The sequence below is a fragment of the Poecilia reticulata genome, linkage group LG19 (genome assembly GCF_000633615.1).
Source record: "Poecilia reticulata strain Guanapo linkage group LG19, Guppy_female_1.0+MT, whole genome shotgun sequence".
NCBI classification, from domain to species: domain Eukaryota; kingdom Metazoa; phylum Chordata; class Actinopteri; order Cyprinodontiformes; family Poeciliidae; genus Poecilia; species Poecilia reticulata.
In genome coordinates this window covers 3,671,167-3,692,103 of record NC_024349.1, presented here as the reverse complement: position 1 = coordinate 3,692,103, position 20,937 = coordinate 3,671,167, and the positions used below count along the sequence as shown (strand labels likewise).

Here is a 20,937-nt window from a genome sequence, read left to right as displayed (position 1 = left end):
AGCTAACTCCATTAGCAGGAGCTAACTCTATTAGCAGGAGCTAACTCCATTAGCAAGAGCTAACTCTATTAGCAGGAGCTAACTCCATTAGCAGGAATGCGAAATCATAACAAATTGGAAGTTAATGAATGAATGCTTAAAGTGACAGTGAAGCATATTTGTAGCAAACCGATATAATAATGTAATAACCTTTTGATTTGATGCTAACTGTAAACAGAGACAGAAACTGGAGTTCTTGGCAGCTCACACACAAACTCCAGCTTTTCTGACCGACTCTCTCCTCTTCATCTCTTTGTTCCTCCTCATCTTCATTTCAGCATGTTTATGAAACGTACTATTATTTTTTTTACCATATGGAAGATGTGATTTCCTTCCTCTTATTGTGAGCACTAAGGACTTATGGATTTGCAGCATATGTAGCTGTATGTTTACCGTAACCAGTGCATGAGGGTCTCTGCATGGGCCTCCCGCTGCACACTGGACTGGGAATAAATAGGTATGAAGAAGTGTCGCCATGGAAACGACAGGCCATCCCTCAGATAGCAATCATCCAGCATTTTGGTTTATAAGCTGATATTATTGCCAGCATGATTTTGAAGTGCTCCCGTTCCCCAGCTGCCCGACGCGTTTCTGGAACCCAATTTGTTTTTAAATGGCTGTTCCCATAAAAGCCGCCCGGCGTCACATTAATGTTGCATAAATTATTTAATTTTGTAGCATGTTCTGAAACCTGGAAGCTGAGAGGGACTCGCTCTGGGTTATTGGAGCCCACCCGTCACGTTGGGTTAGGATGTTTGGCTGAATCACTCTGTCATCCCCGGAGGAAAATCACCACATCACCAGCTTTTGGTTCACGCTCTGCTTAGAACCAAGCTAACTGTCTTGTTAGGATTGTTGGGAAGCTAAAATCAGTTGGAACAATTAACTGTTTTTGAATTTAGGCGACAGACATTTTGAATCCAACAAACAATATATCAGAAAAAAAACGCAAAATATATCAGAGGTTTATAGTCAGAGCTCCATCTGAGGATGAGATGTTCATTACCTGTAAGTCTCTTCAGGTTGTTATTATCAGAATTAATCAGAAAATAGGTCAGGTTGCACTGCCGTTGGAGCCTCTTCAAGCATTTGGTATGATGTGGTGAGTGAACCTTCATCAAAGCAAACAGCTTGTCCATTTAGTGGCATGAGATTAACATATATTATTATTGGGTTATTGTTAAGAAAATATAACTTTAGTTTTTTAAAAGTAGATTTAAAACAGAGACAATGTGCGAAAATCATTGATAAAAAGGCTTAAGCTGGTTTCCATCTGTAGTCCCTGAGCAGGTGAGTTAATAAAACAGTTTAATGTCATAAAATATTCACTGAAAGTTCTAATATATGTAGAATCACTTAAGCTGCTTACTTTTAAATTTAATAGAAATATCACTTAAAATATGACCATTCTTTGCATGAGTAGGAACATTTTAATCTGCTTTTCTAAGTGAACACGTCCCACTTCTGATCCATCGACTAACTGACTACTACACATCCTGTAATTATGACCATCTAAAGCAACTTTCTGCATTTTGTCTTAGGCTTGACAGCTAATCTGTTTTAAATGAAGCTTCATGTTTTCATTGCTGCGTCTTTGTTTTCCTCTAAAGTACTTTGAATGACTGGTTGCCTTTGCTAAAAGCTGACAGGAAGCTGAGCACGAAGCATTCCTTCTCTCTGCGTAACGAGCAGGAATACGTGGCCACGTGCTCGTTGTGCTGCTGAGGTTTTATTGTTGCTCTCCAGACCCTCCACTCTCTAATTAGTGTGAGGCATAGTGAGGTCTAGCCAGACTCACAGCTTGGTTCAAGGTGTTTGAGGTTAAGAGCCAGTAAGTCCTTTCATGTAGCTGCTGGAAAACATCGGATGTTGACGGCCGAACAAAGGGAGTCGCTGGATCCATGTTGAATTTGCTGAGGTGAAAAATGGAAACACGAGAGCAGAGAGTCTCAACAGGAAAGTGTTGCAGGGGAAAGTCGGGACCGTAATGGCCGCCTTTCTGCAGTAGAGAACATTGGCATGTTTTATGTGATAGAGACGGACTGGACAGAACAGATACACGCTTCTATCACAGTTTTTATACGCTGAGCTCATTTTAAACGGCACATCTAAAAATATTAGAAAGTGAAATAAGTCATTTAAAATAATACAACATATACAGGATCCTGGGCTGCACAGTGGCGCAGTGGGTAGAGCTGTTGCCTTGCAGCAAGAAGGTTCTGGGTTCGATTCCTGGCCCCGGTCTTTCTGCATGGAGTCTCCATGTTCTCCCTGTGCATGGTGGTTTTTCTCCTGGTACTCCGGTTTCCTCCCACAGTCCAAAAACATGACTGTCAGGTTAATTGGCCTCTCCAAATTGCCCCTAGGTGTGAGTGTGTGTGTGTGTGTGCATGGTTGTGTGTCCTGTGTGTCTCTGTGTTGCCCTGCGACAGACTGGCGACCTGTCCAGGTGACCTGTCCAGGTGACCTGTCCAGGTGACCCCGCCTCTCGCCCGGAAYGTTAGCTGGAGAGGCAGCAGCACCTCCTGACCCCACTGAGGGACGAGGGTGAAAGAAAATGGATGGATGGATACAGAATCCTGCATATAAAGCAATAAAATATAAAAACATGACAATAAAACATTCAGCATTCAGTCAGAGTTGTTTGTTTTTTGAACATTTGTTACAGACTTTAAGTTGACGGAGTGAGTTCCCAGGTTCAGATCCTCTCAGATGGAAAACTTTGAGCCAAAGTGTTTCTGGAGGGAACCGTAAAATAAAACTGGTAGATCTACTAATGCCCTCTGTGCTGTCACTTAATGTTTAAACATTTATCACAGTTTTTTTTCCCACCATGGTTTGAGCTTGTCACACTCAACCTACGCTTGTGAAAGCAGCATTTCCTTCTACTTTAGCACCCACCGATGTCTGCAGGTCATTTTCTCAGCTGGGGGAAAGAAGCGCTGACTGTTCTCTCACACTTCGCCACCAACCAACCCTCCATGTCGCCCACAACGCTGTGCTTCATAGGTTCAGATCATTGTAGTTTACACTCATCTCACCTATTTATCATTAGACTCAGGCCTTCTACCTCACTGCATGCTTTTTATTTTTAGCTAGTTTTACTTTTGGGTATGTTTTAATGATAACATCTGAGAAACTTTAAAAAAAAATATGCATGTCATCAAGCTAAAATAAGTTAGTTCCTGAAATGAAGAGCTCTTGGGGGATGTGGCAAGAGCTGCAAATTTGAAACATATTCAGACTTAAACTACTCTATAAATATCTGAGAAATTATCTGTCATTTTCTGTCAGTTTTTAGTTTGTGAAGCTCCAGATTAGCGGCTGAAGGCGTGAAAGAGTCGACGTCCGTCAGAAAGTTTCTCAGCCACTGAAAGGTGTGTGAAACTGACCCAGTTCTACCAGCTCTGACCTTAAAGTTACGCAACTTAGAATTACAGAAATACATTTGCTTAAAGGAAATGTTGTTTTTTTTAAAAAACTAACATTTTTTGACAGAAGGTTGTTGCGCTGTGAGGTGGTTTTTCGGCCGTATCGTCATGGGATCAACAGTCGGATGCTGCTACTGGTGAAAAAGACGGCAGGAAGTGGTAGACGGATGATGGCGCGACACGTTTTATTTTTAATGACTTTCTGCATAAATTGATGATTTCAACTATTTTTTATTTAATGGAAACAACATGAAATAAAAACTGTGTTGTTTCAACTGCAGACAATCTCTTTACAGCATCCCACACACTGAGCATGCATGCAGCGACAGTGGAGAGGAAAAGCTCCCTGAAAACAGACAGAAACCTCCAGCAGAACCAGAACCAGAACCAGAACCTGGCTCAGTACAAGCAGCCATCAGCCACGACCGACTGGAGGTTTATAAGACAGAACATTAACACCCAGATGACCTAAAAACAGGAACTGGTTACTCTGATTAAATGTCAGAATATTAAATAATGTCTTTTTACAGAGTGTATGTAAAAATCTGGTTTCCTCTGCAGCTCTGTCACTTTGCCTAAAACACAAACGGCTAAATGAAGAAGTGCCGAGTCATCATTAGAGTCGGGTAAGAAAGTTGCAGCTTCTCCAGCTTCTCGATCCTGGAAAGAGTCAAATTTACTGTGTCAACAAAGATTAAACCTCCAGAGCTGATTCTAAACGGCTCACTGGGGATTTTACTTTGATAAACTAAAGAGGTTCATTTATATTTTTTATTCAGCTAAAAGTTATGATTTGTCGTTGTGTACATGATGATTTCAAAATTTCCCCTCTAGATAAAACTTCCCAGTTTCCCTTCCTGTTTTTGAAACATTTTCTGATTTGCTTTGTGAGAAGAGTGGGCGACTTTGTCTTTGGATCCCTGTAGAGTCCAGAACCGGCTTCTGGGCTCCGGATATGAATGAAAAATGACCAGAGCCGTGTTGGGATTCTTCAGCCCCTTTGCTCCAGTCCTTCTCTTTCTGAGAAAGAAACCAGTTCTTTGTCACGTCTCTGGCCAGATGCGTCGCCTTTCTTCTGCTCCCCACCCGGCTTTATTCCTGGAAGGGGGGTTGCCGGGTGTCAGAACCGAGATTCTCAGTAGAGTTCGGCCATTGGCCACTTCCTCTCTCACCAGCCCTCCCCTTCATCCAACACAATGGGTCTGCTTGTCCATGCGACACACACTCTCAGACATATGCACACCCACAGAGGAGGCTTACCCCTCCGCCTTCTGCCCCGTCTCCACTGGAATGTGATCGTTTTCTCTTTGCCATAAAGAGGAAAACCGAAGCCGGCGAGGATCTGAGCTGGAGGGCGAGTCACTTTATCAGTTTGCTGAAGTGTGTGTGTGTGTGTGTGTGTGTGTGTGTGTGTGTGTGTGTGTGTGTGTGTGTGTGTGTGTGTGTGAGGCCAATCTGAGGGAGGGAAGATGCAACCAATGCGGTGAGGCAGCAGTTTAACATGATGAGGCTGAACCTGCTAGCCTGAGCGTCAGAGCGCTGACAGAGGAAGAGACAGGAAGGTCTCCTTGGTTCAGGATTTCATCTCTGGACTCTCACTGGACTCGACCTCCGCTCAGGTCAGTGCCTCCGTCTGTTCACCCAGCAGCACCGGTAGGCTGCAGGAGACGCACAATGCAAACCCAGGAGGCGTTACTTTCCCCATCAGACAGACAGCGCCTGGTTTGCCATTCCGCTCACTGAGAAACACATTACCTGCTCACAGGGAGGCACTCCCGAGACAAAAGACAAGCCGTTGGTCTCTCCACAGGATGAGATGTGGCAGGTGCTGCGGTGCGGTGCGGTGTGGTGCGGCGCGGCGCGGCGTGGGTTGTTGGCCGTGGGTGTCTGTGGCAGCGCTGTGGGTCCACACCGCTGGAGAGGACTATTCATTTTGTTTAAGGCGATATTGAATCAGCTGCAGTCGGTCTCAAGATATGCTGCAACTCACACACACACCCACACACTCACATGCCCACATATCTTTGCACATAGAGGCTGCTGATTTCAGTTAACTCTGTTTGCCTCGATTGGTGTAATCGACCTCAGCTGGCCTGAGCTGCTGGAAAATGTGTGTGTGTGTGTGCGTGCGTGTGTATTTGGCTTCATGCTTCTGCTGGTGTGTGTAAATGCTGTGGATCAGTCTCTAATCATTGATCTTTCACAAACAAATGTATGATTATAAAAGTCAATTTGCCATCTTAACCAGTCAGACAATCTCACAGAAAGGATGCAACTTCCTGATTTCTTTAAAAAGCAAAGGAAATGACTCGGCGGTTATTTTATCAGAACTAGATATTTCTAAAAATGTCAAGAATTCAGTGGTGGACATCGCTAACTAAAAAGTTAGCTGTGCTAACCCTGCTACTCAAACTGTTATGCTAATGCTAAATCGCTACAATATTGTAGTAGATTGTGGGAGCTAATGCTAAATGCTAACTTCCACCCTGTCATCTTATGGATAATTCTGTTATGTATTTATTGATAATCTGACGTTTATGTTGGCAGCAGATCTGATCCACACGATGCCCGACGCGTCCCGCACACTGCGACACACACATACACACTTATACCTGCATAGCCTACTTTTGTTGACCCTTTATTACACAAAATAATAAAGACAGGAAAGCAAAACCTACCCATGTGTCTGAGGCGTCCACAGGAGGACGTGAAGCCACAATGTTTGCTTAATTTCTGCTCTTTGACAAACATTTTGACTGGAACTTCTTAACTCTCCCAGTCTACAGTGAAGAGCGCGGCAGGTGTCACGGTCGGACAATGAGGAAGACATGGGGTGTTCAGTTCCCGAACGGAAAAAAAACAAAAAACTCTTGTAAAAGAACACACGGACCGCACACACAATAAAAAGTCCAGGCGAGTCCGCTCACCCTCTTAAAACTGGCAGGGGTTAAAAGTCTGCTTATTAATTTTTAGCTAGCTCTGCTGCAGACGCATTTAACTTACAGAAAGGGCGCCAAGCTGCCAGACAAAAGTAAACTGATCATTAACATTTCTCTTTTTTTTCTACTCGAAGGAAAGTATTCACAGTGCGTACAGCTGCAGGCGCCACTGATTTAGGGGAAGCTACGTGCGCTAAGTTAGCCAAAGAGCTAAATAAAAAGTTAGCTCCACTGTTGGCAGAAGTGTGTCCACAACTGGAATCCCTACTCTTCATATTCCCTCTCTGTAACTCAGGAATCGCTGTGCTGCTTCTTCCGCTCCGTCTCACACTGATCTTTTCCCCACAGGCAGGGCAGAGACCACTACTTTCTTGCACATTCCAGTTATTATCTTGTATGTTAATAATATTGAGTTGACATTCTGTAAGGTTTTCTGCCAAGTGTTTCCTCAAAGTGCAAGAAGAGGTTGAGAAAAATACCAGCAAAGCTTCTGTTTAAGAAACTTCCTCCTTTTTTCATGCAGAGGTTTCATTGTTTTAACAGGATAACACTGAGAGGGCATTTCTTCTCACTTAAGTGATGGATTGTTGTAGAGTTGATTTTAAATAACGGCTCTAATCAGCAGGAACCACCTGTAAGAGAGTCAGGTAGGTGGACAAACTGGCAGATTTATGGGGATCTTGGATCATAACACGGTTTATTCACTAAGTCTGTACTGTCGCCCTTCAAAGAAAGCTTTACTGATCTCTGCAGGGATGATACAACCACTGCCTGTGGCTCAGTGCACAACAGCTACATAAACGTCTGTTTCCAGGAAGCCGTGGAGACGTTTCAGATATCCATGTTATGGGATGATGTTGACTGTGAAAGCTGCGTCTCTTCTCTTTATCGATTCTGCCCGTCAGCAGCTTCATCGTCGGGTTTCATCCTCGTCACTTTGTCTGTTTCACGTGTTTCCGTTACTCCCCCTCTGACTGGTTTGTTCTTCAGGTCTTGGCAGCTGATCATGCCGTCATTTTGTCCTCTGTGTGCTGAGGTTCGTCTTTCCTCGTGTCCTCTGGCACATCAGGTTTGCTGATGCTGTTTGACACTTTATTTCACCATCAGATTAGCTGCTTTGTCCATGAGAACAGAAGATGAAAGATGACTGCATGTGTACTTTCAGTTGTTCAAATCGTTTTCTGCAGGATAAATTGAGGAAGAAAGAGCTCACATTTAGCTGTAGAGGAAGTTTGAGTTGTTCTGAATGTTAATCATTGGCTGCTGTCTTTCTCTTTCTGCCTGACTGCCTGCTCCAGGCTTGGCATCACGCCCGTCTGCAGGCTTGCTTTCAGGATTGCGGGGCTGCCGCTGCATTGGCAGCTTGTGCTGAGAATATGGCTCCAGCTCTCGGTCAGAAGGCCTCATTCACGCTGAGCACAAAGATGCTGTTTGAGAGCAAAGTTGCTGTGCAGTTTGACTGGCATTATGTTCCTCATCTATTTACTTCAGATGTAATGCAGTGAGCCAGATCTTATGAATTTCTCCTGATCCCAATTTTCTCTTTTAAACTCGAGAAAAAAGACATATTTGAAGAAACGCGCAGAAAGTTTGGTTTAGTTTCAGTTTGTTTTGAAGCTCTTTCTTTAAAATTTCCTCTAGTCTTCCAACAATTCAGATGTTTGATTTTGCTTAAACTAACATCCTGAGTTGTTTGCCAGATGGTAGAGCTAATGTTTGCTTTGTGCAGCACATAATTAAGTTTCTTTTGTTGAAATAAATGTCATTTGTGTCAGCAAAGAATACCTTTAAATGATGTCATTGTGATTTGGAGAAATACAGGAATAACCTAGATAAACGTTTCCAAAATTAGCTGGTAGCATCAGTTTTGGACAATGTCTCCCACGTGCACGACACTGCTGCAGAGCCAGCAGCTCCTCCAGTGACACACAGCTGCATCCCCGGTGCACAAAGAAGCATTATGGCAGATCCTTCCTCCAGAACCACCACTGCTCCAAAAGTCCCAGCTGTTATTTTCAGTTCTTCCATTTTCTGAAAATAACCTGCCGTCATTTCTTTATGCACAGCTTGCACATTTCTGAAATAATTCTACGTAGTTGCAGTTTTACTTTAGACAGAGTATCTTTTTTAACAACAGCACCGTATCATGTTGTTGTGAGTTTGCTCTTATTGTACAGTCTCTTATTTTTATTTGCAGTTATTCTATTGTTTTACCTTCGTTGAATCTGCATGCCTCCATTTATCGATGACCTAATTCTTTCTTTGCTGCTTCCACTTGATTCCTGCAAACAAACGAAACACACACCCTGCTGGAACTGTGACTTTTTAAAATTATATTTAAATATTTCTAATAAATCATGTGCTTTAATTTAACTGTACATTATTGCCTGGAAACTTGATATGCTACTGGTTCTAATGTAACAGGACAGGTTATGACCCCAGGTGGAGCCGTAGATTTTATGTTTTTGTAGAGAAAACTGGCTTTTGATCAGATTTAAGAAAAACTCCAGTGCAAAAACTGCAGAGGTAGAAAACAGAAAAGGGCAAAATTAGCATTAACAAGAACAAAGTGGATATTTTAATAGAACCTGTGGCTTTTATTTTAAATACTCTGCAGAAGTCTTGGTTAAAAAAACCGTTTCTAAAGTAAAAGCAAAAAGTACCTCATTAAATTCAAGTTCTGCCATTTAGTTAGGAATATGTAGAATCTGAAAGAAATGGTGGTGGTTGGGGTTTGATGCTAAACTATTGAATAAATATCCATGAGATCAAAGATATTCATAGATTTTAATCTGTTCTTTAACCATCAGCAAAGTGTTTTTCTATCCATTCAGCTTTCCAGAGTGTCTCTTATCGTTCACGGATCTTAGAAATGTGGACGCTGACATTAGCATTAGCTGCTACATGTTTAGCATTGAGATGCTAGTTCGGGCTTGAACAGCTTCACTGATAAGCTAACTCCTTTTAGCACAACTTTAACACAGCAGTTGTCTTTTCCAGCGTCCCATCAGACCAGTTTGAAGCAGAGATGAACCCCAGTGGGACCAGAGAGAAGCAGTTTCCACCGTTGCTGTTAGCAAATGTAGCTGGTGCGTCAGACTAACAGGCTTACCAGAAACGCCAAATACAAAGGTTCCTGATGGAACCTGTGTGCAAAATAATAATAATTAGGATAATAATAGTAAATTCATTGAACTGATGTAATTAATTGGAACTGACTTGTTAAATATCAGTACCATCTCGATGTGCGTCTCTGTCACTCATCAGCCTCTAATCTGTAAAAAGCAGGTTTGCCTCCTAAAGCAAACGCCTGCTGTGAATGTATAGTGGCTCATTTGTGGACGCACCGGTGCGTTGGGACTCGGTCAGACGTGATAATTAGGCCGACAGTATATTGACTGACACATATGGGAACTCCTGTCCAGCAGCTGTGATCTGTTTTAAAAGGTGGACGGACTGGTAGAAAACCAGACGAGCGAGAGAGGAGGACGGCAGCTGTGCTTTTCTAGAGAGACGCTCAGCATGTTCAAGATCACAGCACCTCTGTTTAAAGCCGTTACCCCACTGGCCTGCCCTTGTTAGACACGGGCCAGAGAACATGCTCAGATCATGCTAAGAGTTTATCTTCTCATGCTGAGCTGGGTGACAGACGCACGCTGGTAACCACTCAGGAAATGCATGGCCTCTGCTCTAGAGCTACATATTTTATGAGATTATTTGTAGGCTAAAGGTTTTCTCAGCTACATTTGCAAAGGAATGTCCTGGTTCTGCTGCTCCTGTTCAATCAGCGTCTGCATTCTTGACTCCAAACAAGCAGGTGATTCATGGCTGTGAAATTCCTTTAAGGTTCTGCTCAAGAAACAAAAGACGGCAGAATTGGTGACGTCTAGAAACACAGAGCATTGTTCAGTCAGAAATCCTTCACGGTTTCTGTAGCCCAGAGAGTAAAAATCATAATCATACCCTGGAATCATTTAAGGGTGGAACGTTTGAATGTATTAAGAGATTTTAATATGTGATATAGTGTAGAAATCCATTCAATATTGTTGGGTTTTTTTCCATTTTAAAATAAAACGGCAAAAAATTAATAACTGACTGTTGTTGTTTTTTTTGTTTGTTTTAAAACTAAATTGGAAAAACAAAAATTTTAAAAAACTATAGAATATTTTTGCTTCCTGCTGCAAACTGAGACGGAGGTTGAGTTGAGTTCGATTACGCATCAGGCAACTTCCAACATGACTACATGTTAAATCAACAACCACACGTTTCCTTTTGCATTTAGATGGCTAAAGCCAAAATTAAATTAGTTTGTTTTACATTTAGGTTTTGAAAATGACTTCGTTTCGAGCCAGGCTCTCGTCTATAATCGGAGTCTCATCTGGTTGTTCTGAGCATTTCAAACCTCCAAAAGGTCGATTATTTTCTGTCTGTTACGTGTTGTGACAGGAAGCCATCAGTCGTTGGTAATTATCCTCTCTGGAAGGACATGAATAGAGACGGACGCATCTGGACGCTGAGACGAGTTTTCAACGCCAAGCATAAAAGCCTCAGTCGTGTGCTTACACACACACACATTAGCATGATTAAAGGGGTGTGACTGAGCATGTTAATACTTCAACCCCCACTTATACATTATTTATATGATACCTTCAAATGGCAGTTATCTCAAACCAGGGGAGCCATGCAAATGAGCCAGAGGAAAATTAGCCTGTTTTCTTGGTGCTTTTAGTTGATGGCAGTGTTGGTTTTTGTGATGGACAGACAGAAATTACAGCTGTAATCTGAGTTATTAACTGCTGCGGCTGGTTCATATTCATCCCTCTCACTTCTCTGTTGTTGCACCTGCATCGTCTCCTCACCAGTAAAATTACAGCGTTTAAACCTCGACTTCTCATTATCCTCCCACTTCAGGGGGACGATGCCCTTGAATCCTGGCAAATCCTCTCTCAGAAAAAAAAAACATTATAAAGGCGTTGTCATCAGCAACATCTTCAAGGACAAAGGCTGCCTCCTCCCCTCCTGCCACTCACCTGGTGACTCTGGTTTCTAGGGAACCGGTTTGTGCAGTGACAGCGTTCAGGTACGCCGACTGTCTGGATGACGAACACAGACTTGAACCTGCCAGCCAGCAGGGAACCTTGGGTTTGAGGAAGGAGCAGCGATTTCCTTGTAGATCCTAATTATACGGAGCCAAAAAGTGATTATGTGATGGAAGAACACTGTGGTGGTGGTAGGACGGGGAAATCCCATGATCTGAGGAGAAGGCATGCAGGTACAGTAGATATACTACTTCCTTTGCTTTCTTTTTGTTGTTTTACTGCTGGGGCAACCAGACAGAGTCAGAAAGTGTCTTATTTTTGTGCCACCAGGAGGGTCGTCTGAGAAAATGATCTTAAAGGAAATGCTCTGAACCATAAATATCCCGGCGGTGGTGAGGCAGGTGGTGTATGTGGGCGATGTCACCTGTAAAACATCCTAGACATGCAGCCTGTTTATTTTGGCATGTCTAATGCGAGATGACTGTTAGAGTTTGATGCATTTTTTTTATTCCCCAAATGAAAATGCACTATTTAGTTTGAGTTTATTTCTTAACTCAAACTAGTTTGTTTTTTTCATTTTTCTGCTCCAACAAATTTCAGCACATCTGTAGAGATACAGTTCAATCTGAGATGCTGCTGATTGGAGGTCAGATGCACTTTTCCGCCTTCTAAAGCTGATAATTGTCGCCGATAACCTCAAAGAGAATGTGTGTTGCAATAAATGATTCCTTCACACCACACTTTGATTATGAGATAACATAAAGCTAAATATGTTCCACACATTCTTCTGAGGATCTGATAAGTCTCAAACAAGTCACGACTCATCGACTATTCTGTATAAACAAACTACGGTAACCATGGAAGTCCGGAGACGATGGACGTACATGTTGAGAGGAATTCACAGGAAACATTTGGAGTCGGGTTTCTAGACGCTGAGACGTGTTTTAACTTTCGGTTTTTGTTCCCACTTGTCAGGAACAGACGGTACAAAAGGCTGAAGAGGCTGGATTCCTCTGTCACACAGGTTCTTCTCTGAACACGTTCACACATGTAACATGTTTTACATGGGATAAACGTGAAAAAGTGGAGATTTTTGTGAAGCATCATGTCTTTTAGTGTTGTGTATAGTGCAGGCATATTGGGATGAAGTGTGTAAAACGTCCATTTATCTGCTGCATCAGGGCAGGTTATGTAACATTAGCTATTAGGCTCAGTGTTGGACTCACTTCCACTATTGTGCTGACAGCAGAGCTAATTTTTCCTTTAGCTTTTTTTAACTTTGAAAATGTTGGCACAGTTAGCAACCCTTAAATTGATTTTTCTGGATAAATTCAAACATTGGCTGTTTGTGAAGAATCAGTTGAATAAAGTTTGATATCTGTGTTAAAATTTTGGTTATCAACTATTAAGAGTCCTTCAAGTAGATAGATGTTTATATTCATGCTCTTATTTTGAAATGGATGAAGGCAGCAGCAAAGGATGTTTATTCTGTTCCCAGAATGCATTGCTGTATTTTAAAGAGTCTAAAATCTACTGATGTCCATCCAACCATCCAACCTTTTTACAGCCAGTTCTTTATAGATTGAACACCAACTACTGTAGAAATATCAGCCATGAATCCAGTAAGTTTTGCATTAATAGTTTAGCATTTGCTGAAAAGACATTGAGATCTTTGGAAATCTGAGTTTCTGACAGCGTCAGATTTGTCTGACCAATGTGTGGCAGGGAGAGCATTCCTGCACCATTTGAATCAGATTCTCTCTGGAAACGTTTAGAGATTAAAGTTGGCCCATTTAATCATCTTCTGATCATTATAATCAACATGTAGAAGATTTTTAGCTAACATGTAATATATTTTTGCTAGAAATGAAACAAAGAAACAAGAAAACATTGCCAGAAGCTCAGCAAACTTCCACATTTGCAGTTTGTTTCTTGACATTTTAGCGGTAAACTGAAAAATTGTTTCAGTTCCTCTATTGATGATGTGAGTAAATGTGTTTTCCTCTTACTGTAAATCAAATAAATTCCTGCAAACCATGGAGTTATCTGTGGTTTTCCCTCTTTCTCGCGACTGATTAAGGTCACAAACTCAAGTTGTTCCTGTTAGTAAATGTTGACCAACATCGCAAACCCTTTGTGCACGTGATTATCTGAAGTTTCTCCTTTTGTTCGAGTTTTCACTGTTTTACGTTGCTGATAGTTGAAATGCTGAGGTTATATTTTGAAAAACACAAAACAAAAAGAGGAAGTTAATCGACAAGAAGGAGAAGTTTTTGGGTCAGTCAAGTCACTGGAAATGCAGATTCTCAGCATCGCTCATCATTAAGCAGCTCGTCAAACAGGGTCACGGATGTTTTTTATGTTTATGTTGGTCAGTGCAGACGTGGAAAAGCATACCCCAGTTTTAGAAACAATGGATGTGAGGAATCACAAATGAGGAGAGGGAGTGGCAGGTTGAGTCTGGTTTGGAGTGAACTGACTCTTATAAGCTGCTTCCATGTTTTAAAGTCTCCAAAAGGAATTTTTCTGGGTTTGAGTTGTGTAAAAAAAGGAGTTTGTATGTCTGCATGTGGGCGTGTCTGCGTGCAGGAACAGCAGGCAGGCCGGGCATGAGGACTCCAGATGGTGTGTGGAGAAAGCCCTCCTTTAATCCCTGAGCCAGAATATTACCTCCCCTACCCCCACTTCACACACACACACACACACACACACACACACACACACACACACAGAAATATAACTGAATCAGTTTGCCCCCGCTCCCAGGTAGAAAGGCAACTTTCCCTGTAAATGTCATCACTGACGCACTGAGCTCAGCTCCACTGCACCGTTCCATCCGGACTGATCCGTCCTAAATACTTACTGAATGTGTGCAGCAGAGATGGGTAAGCTGGTCAGAGTTGATGGGAAGATGGACGAAGCTAAATCCAGGACAATCCTGGAGGAAAACTTGTTTTTCTGCAGAAGATCTGAGACTGGTGAGGTTCACCTTGCAGTGGAACAACAAGCCGAAACATCCAACCAAAGATATTCTGGTTTAGATCAAGATCTGTTGTATTATAATTATTATTTTTGCTAAATTTTAGTTCTATTTTTATGTGAACTCACCACTGACCTTAGCCATATTGCTCAGAGAGTTCAGTTTCTGTATAGCTGAGAAGCTAGCTGCACTAACCCTAAAGCACAACATTAGTTCCGCTAACAATAACAAGCGCTATGCCAACATCATATTTAGCAGAAGCTAATACTAAAGCGCTCAATTCACCTATATATCGTGAAAAGTATCAAATAAATAAATATGTGTACATTTTGCATGTATTAGGTCATGTAAGTGTTGAATACTTCGGTGTGTACCTCATTAATTTGCTGGTTGTATATTTAACATTTGATCAATAAAGCTTCTTCGGGGAAAAAAAGAGGAGAGGAAACGGAACCCACTTCAAAATAAGAGCATGAATGTAAACGGCTAACTACTTGAGGAAAACAGTTTGTAGCTAAAACTGCAGCACAGATGTTGAACTACATTCAACTGAAGGTTTACAAAACAGGTGAATTAAAACTTTATAAATAATTAGAAGAAATAAATTCATTTGAAGCTCAGCGCGTTAAACATTTTAAAAGTTTGCAAAAGTGCTAATCAAAAAATTAGCTCTACTGTTAGCGCATTAGTGAACACCACTGACAAATACACCAAAGAGTTTTAATACTAACCCAAAATGAAACAATTTACATGGATAAACATGTACTTTTATCCCAAATTAAAGACTCTGAATAATAATTTTTTAGGTAATTAATTCCTGGTATGTCTCTAAATATCTTTTATATGTTGCTGTTGGTGTAAAAGGTGAAAGCTCAGAATGATGGTTTTGCCGATCATTGTGACATTTATTGAAATAATCCTGAAGGTGGTGAGAAAATAACAGAATATTTATAAGATTAGTGGTTTGGAATTTTTCTGGAAATATTAATTTAAGTGTGTTAAACATTTGCAAGTTAGTTAAAGCGCTACATTAAAATTAGCGCTTAAACCCTATTAATGGATTATCAGATTAGCAGAAGTGCGCGCACGATAGCCCACTGTTCCTCTAAACAGAGATTAAATTAGATCAATAAAGTTTAGATTTGTGCTGCTGTTGGAGTAATTTTATGTTAAATGGTTTATGTGTGATTCTGCCATCGTGTTTGTGACACATCTGGTTTCAGCTCCGGTGTTTCCTACTTCACTCTGTTGTATCTGTGAGCTGTAATCTGTATGAGAGGATCTGCTTTATTAAAGGCCGTGTGATTGGTGCAGTCTCATCACTGCTTTTACGACCTCTACTGTTTTCTCTTTAATCTTTTATGTGCATATTAAGCGACTGGTGGAAAGACTGCTGGGTCTCCCCACAGATCACATCCAGGCTAATTAGGGTTTATGTCTCCAAGGGGCGCTAGGCTCCTTTCCATTTACTAAACAAAGCAACGTCTGGTTTGAATGAATGCAGCTGGAAGGAAAGTGTTTGGTATCAGATTCCTCTCTGTTATAGTTTGTCGGTTTTATATTCTGATACCCGTCCTCACTCATCATCCCTAATCCCAGCCTCGGTGCTGGTCCTGAGTAAAACATGTTTTTTCATTTTGCTTTTAGCTCCTTGTTAGCAGAGCAACAATCTTTGATGTTTTACAAAGAAAAAATAACTCTGTTCTGTTTGTTGCGTATTTCTGTTGCAGAAAGGAAAGGCAAAACTCCAGGCTACCAGACCAGAAGCGCTGATGATGAGGCCTGCATAGCGGTGAAAATCGACCAGTCCAGAGGTAGGAAGCGTTTACTTTCCTCACCTGCTGCCCGTTTTATGTGCAGGCTTCCACCGTCGGATAGAAAACTGGGAGATTTATGGGAATGAGAAGAATTAGGGGTTAAAAACAGGAGTTTCTACAATAAAACTATATCTGATGATTCTATAACAGTGATTAGGTTTTATAGCTCCTATAAAATCACCACAGTCTCCACAGAAGGATGTGAGTGGAGAAAACTTTAGAGGAATTTCCAGCTCGTTTCCTCGCCTGTCCTGAAGGAGCTGCAGCAGCTTCGCCTCGTTTGTTTCTAGCTTAAAATCTGCTAACGATCCAAGGTGATTGTTTCTATTTCTGCCTCAGAGCATCAACTCTGTAAAACCTTCAGTGTGACTGAAGGCTGGACCCCCTGGCTCTGTAGACGGCTGAAAGCAGAAGTCCTTGTTAAAGTTTACTGAAAATACGTGAAACTGAGAAGATAACGGCACAAAAAGCAGCTAAAGAGCCATTTTCAGTCTGACTTGCTAGCAGGTAACTGTTTATTTGATACAGATGGATAAAACGTCAGCGATGCAGATGCTACTTTTATGCAAATTTGACATCGATGAGAATTTCCTGCAGTTTCTGTCGGTTCTGCGGTGCTTTCTTTTGTCATGCATCTCTTATGAAATCAGCACAGAGGAGGAGGGGGCGGCATGTTTGCATTAAAACCTGGAATATAAGAGAAAAACGCAGGATGAAAAGTCAAAGGTTGTTCGTCTCCCAGGCGTTCTGCCTCCGACTGCAAAAATGAAACAGAAGCTGCAAGTTCCTGCTCTATCTTTATCACAAAGGTGTGCGTTTATGGGGGCCGAGTCTGTTTCACTCTGATAAATCAGTTCTTCTTTCTGGTTTCCTCTGGCTTGTTTTCTCCTTTTCACACACTTCAATTCTGTCATCAATTTAGTGTTTTGCACAGGTTTTTCTTTGTCAGTCATCAGCTGCAGCTCTCTCTATAAGCAAGTAGTTATCCAGCATCTCCAGTTTAAGTTTTTTAAAGGAGCGATTCATTTTGGGATTATGCACTGCATGTATTTGACTTTTAATTCATGTCGAGCATAACTCTTTGCCTCATTGTTGACCAAAACAAATAACTGTAAGTCAGCAGCTGAAAAGGTGAAAATGATGTTTTGTGTGTTTTATTTCTTGGCTGCATCAGAATCAAACCCCTGGGCCTCTTAAGGCCTTCAGAAATTATTTTAGTAATCAGTTATTCGGACAGTTAATTCATTTATCAGGTTTTTTAAAATGATCACATTCTGCAGATTTTTCATTTAACCGCTTTAGCCTTTTTAATATAATATTAGAAATGCATTTAAAATGCAATTGTAACATCTTCATTGCGTTCTGTGACTCCAGGTGGTAACTAGCTGCTAATTTACCCTTTCTAGCTAGCTAGATAGCTAGCTAGCTTCATTGCATCTATCATGGATAAGTGCAGTTTTATCGCCACGTTTTTACATTTCTGTGGAGATATAGGTCTTAAATTGTGTCATAATCTTAAAAATGTCTTAAATTTGAGTTGGTGAAACCTGAACAAACCCTGACTTTCCATTGAAAGCTTGTTTAAAAGGCTGTTGCTTCCCAGCTAGCTGTCAGGTGACGTGTTGAGGTGATGTTTGTGTTGGGCATGTTGCTGCAGGCCGGAGCAACACGCAGGCTGCAGCTCCTCTGTTAACCTTTGCTAAACTTTGAAGCTGCTCTGAACTCGTCCTGTGCATCAGGTTGCCATGGCAGCCAGTTTCCAACATGAGATACTCACCTGTATCAGTTTCTCACTTTAGCCATCACAGGAAGCCCTGAAACCCAGAGAGGGCTCCCAGCAGACCACAGCGCCGCCGCAGCTGGCGGGTCCTCAAACTCTGGGCCGCGTTCTGTTTCTGAGCGACCGGGTCGCAGCGATCCGCCGCGCTCTGCCTGGACGCTCGTTCACACCAACACTGATCCAGAGCACACAGACGAAACAGATCATCTGTAGTGTCTGTTGATTTAAAATTTACTGTAAAATATGAGGGATATTTATGAATCTAACTGTAAAAATAACAATAATTCAGGTTCAACTGGATCCACATTCAGGTAAAAATCCAATCGTCAATCAAAGGAAGACCAGTGAGTTGTTTTTTGCTCTACCTGAGCAAGCATGGGGCGACAGTGGACATTACAAGAACTGACTTAACCATCTCATTATGAGCTGATGCTTCACGTGTGCTTAAAATGAACGACAATTACTGATAAAAGTCTAGAGATTTTATGATTAATTAAAACCCACTGCAGCCCAAAATGGCTTAGATTGTTACTTTTGCTGTTTTTAACTCTTTTTTTTCTCTTGTTTACATCAGGTAAATGTTGATAGATTTGAATATAAGGATTCAGTTTAATTATTGTGGACTGCTATGATGCATTAAGTCATGCTAATGTTCTCAAACTGTAATAAATGTCAGGTGTATAAGTGCCAACCCTTGTTGTTGGCAGGACACCACGGTTGACCGTTGCCACCTCTGTGTTGTTGTGAGGATGATGATGCGTTTTTAGTCAAAAATGCTCAATCATTGTTTTGTTAGAGCCGCAGGTTTGAAACGCAGCTGCTTGTCCTCTCCACCCGTCTGTTTGTGAGCGTTGTGCTTCGGTTGGCGGCGTTTCAAGCGGGAAATTAATGACTGGAATCCATTCTGGTCCAACTTGTTCCTTGAAAGAGCGAGGTGTCATTCCTTCCTCACTGAGCCGTCAGGTGTCATAAACACACACCTCTGACATTCATTCAGCTGATTTTCACCACAAGCCTTTCTGTCCCGTCCGTGCTGTTGACGTGAAAGCTTCCGGCTCGGGTGTCGCTGTTGGGTTTGCTTCTTCTTTTTATTCGTAAAGCGGCTCAGAGGCGACGCACTGCCATGTCCTCTGGCAATTTATCTAAGGAGCAATAAAAGTATCACCAGGAGCAGCTGCAGAACATGGACAGGTCAGAGCTGACTTCGGTTAAAGGTACGCTAGCCCTGGTTTTTACCCGCATAATGTTAGGTTTTCACAGAATAATGATTCAGCATTTAAAAAGTTAACAGAAACCGTTTTAGTTGTTTGCTGTGATGAACTCTGGTCAGGTTTACTCTGCAAAAACAAAATCTTACTGGAAATATCTTATTACACTTAAACTAAATTACTAGCAACTTTTTAAGAAGTTGTAGGAGCTTGTTTTAGGTCAATAATTTCTTAATATTGATTATTAAGCACTAGAGTAAACTTCCAGAAAACTGAAAAAGAGCTGAAACACTGAGTTTCTATGAATCGAGACTAAAACTCACCTGGTTAGAGCTGCTTTTAAACCATAATAAATGGAATATTGACCAACATATTTGATGTGTTTTGATGATTTTCATGTTGACGCTCTTCAGAATGTAATGTTTGCTACCGGTTTCTCTAAATAATGTTGTTTTTGAGTTTTAATTTTTGCATTTTTATGAAGTAAAACGCTTCCAACTACCTTGTTGCTGAAATGTGCTATAAAATAAACTTAATTGATTGATAGTTTCACCTACAGAATGTCTTGTTTTAAGTGAAAAAGTATTTCTGAAAAGTTATCTGTAAGTTAGTTTTATGTTGTTTTGAGTGTAAGAAGATATTTGGACCAGATAAAAACTACCTGGTCAGACTGAGTTTTTGCAGTGTATGTCCTGTCTGCCTGGTATTGATCCATCTGATTGGGTTGAAGATTTTTGCTCGTTTCATCAAAATGACACAAAGTCCAACTTTTAATGTCCTGTTGGGTCTAAATTCTGCCTGCAGGTGGAACAGCTGTTGTCCCATCAGTCGGATCGTGTGTGTGTGTGTGTGTGTGTGTGTGTGTGTGTGTGTGTGTGTGTGTGAGGGAGGAGGAGTTTAGTGCGTTTCTCTCAGACTCCCTGCTGGGCTCAGTCACTCAGCCTGGGAAGATTGCATGGAGCCTAAACTTAGCTTCCTTGTGGGAGCGAACGGCAGCGTCCCCTTACTGAAGACTGGCTCTGCATCTGTTTGTCCTGCCGGTCTGAAACGCGCGGTGAGTGGATTTACTGGGATTCTCTCTGGGATTCGAACGTTTGTGTTTGAGCTCGGCTCTGCAGCAGACTATCTGCTCAGTATCTGGAAAGAAAACAGAAATCTCACGCAGTTTCCTGCCCATAAGTTATCTGATGATTTATGATGTCTCAACCTTCTGGATAGTAAACAGTCTAAATGTAAACAGTTGTTGGCAGCATGCAAAGCACCCAAATTAACGTTATTATCATGGTTAAAGTTGCTGTGACTGAGTAAAAGTCGCCTCTTTGTCAAGAAGAAGGAGAATCTGTACCTGAGATTCCAGTGGGGCCACAACGCCTTAGTTTCAGGCTCTGACGCTCCCGGGCTCGGCGCTGGGCTGCTGGCAGGGTGGGACCCGCCACACGGCTCACGCAGGTGTGTCTTTTGTTTTTCTCACCCGCTTCTCTCGCTCACGTAGCTTTCAGCACATATTTTACCAGCAGGAAATGATTGGGCTGCTGGTGGGGAGGAGAGAAGTATCTGAAAAATGTCCTGGCTGAGAGGGAGTCTCAGGAAAACCTGTCCACCTGCATAGTTCAGAGAAACATCAGTTTTCTGTTGGTCTCCAACTGTTCTTTTTATTTTCTTTACCCTAAATGGAGACATTTTGAAAGTTTTAACTGGACATTT

General features: G+C 41.7%; 1 protein-coding gene across 7 annotated transcripts in view; it reads left to right on the top strand.

The window, feature by feature from the left end:
* fgd4a (FYVE, RhoGEF and PH domain containing 4a) overlaps positions 1–20,937 on the top strand; it is a 56,691-nt gene that overhangs the window by 11,511 nt on the left and 24,243 nt on the right. For 5 of the 7 annotated variants that reach the window (XM_008436503.2, XM_017310852.1, XM_017310851.1 and 2 more), the window contains exon 2: positions 16,159–16,242. In XM_008436503.2, the coding sequence (XP_008434725.1) occupies positions 16,159–16,242 (84 nt within the window). Of the gene's footprint in view, positions 1–11,510; positions 11,682–14,894; positions 14,997–16,158; positions 16,243–20,937 lie in introns of those variants that run through there. The other 2 variants (XM_008436506.2, XM_008436508.2) reach the window with 2 other exon arrangements.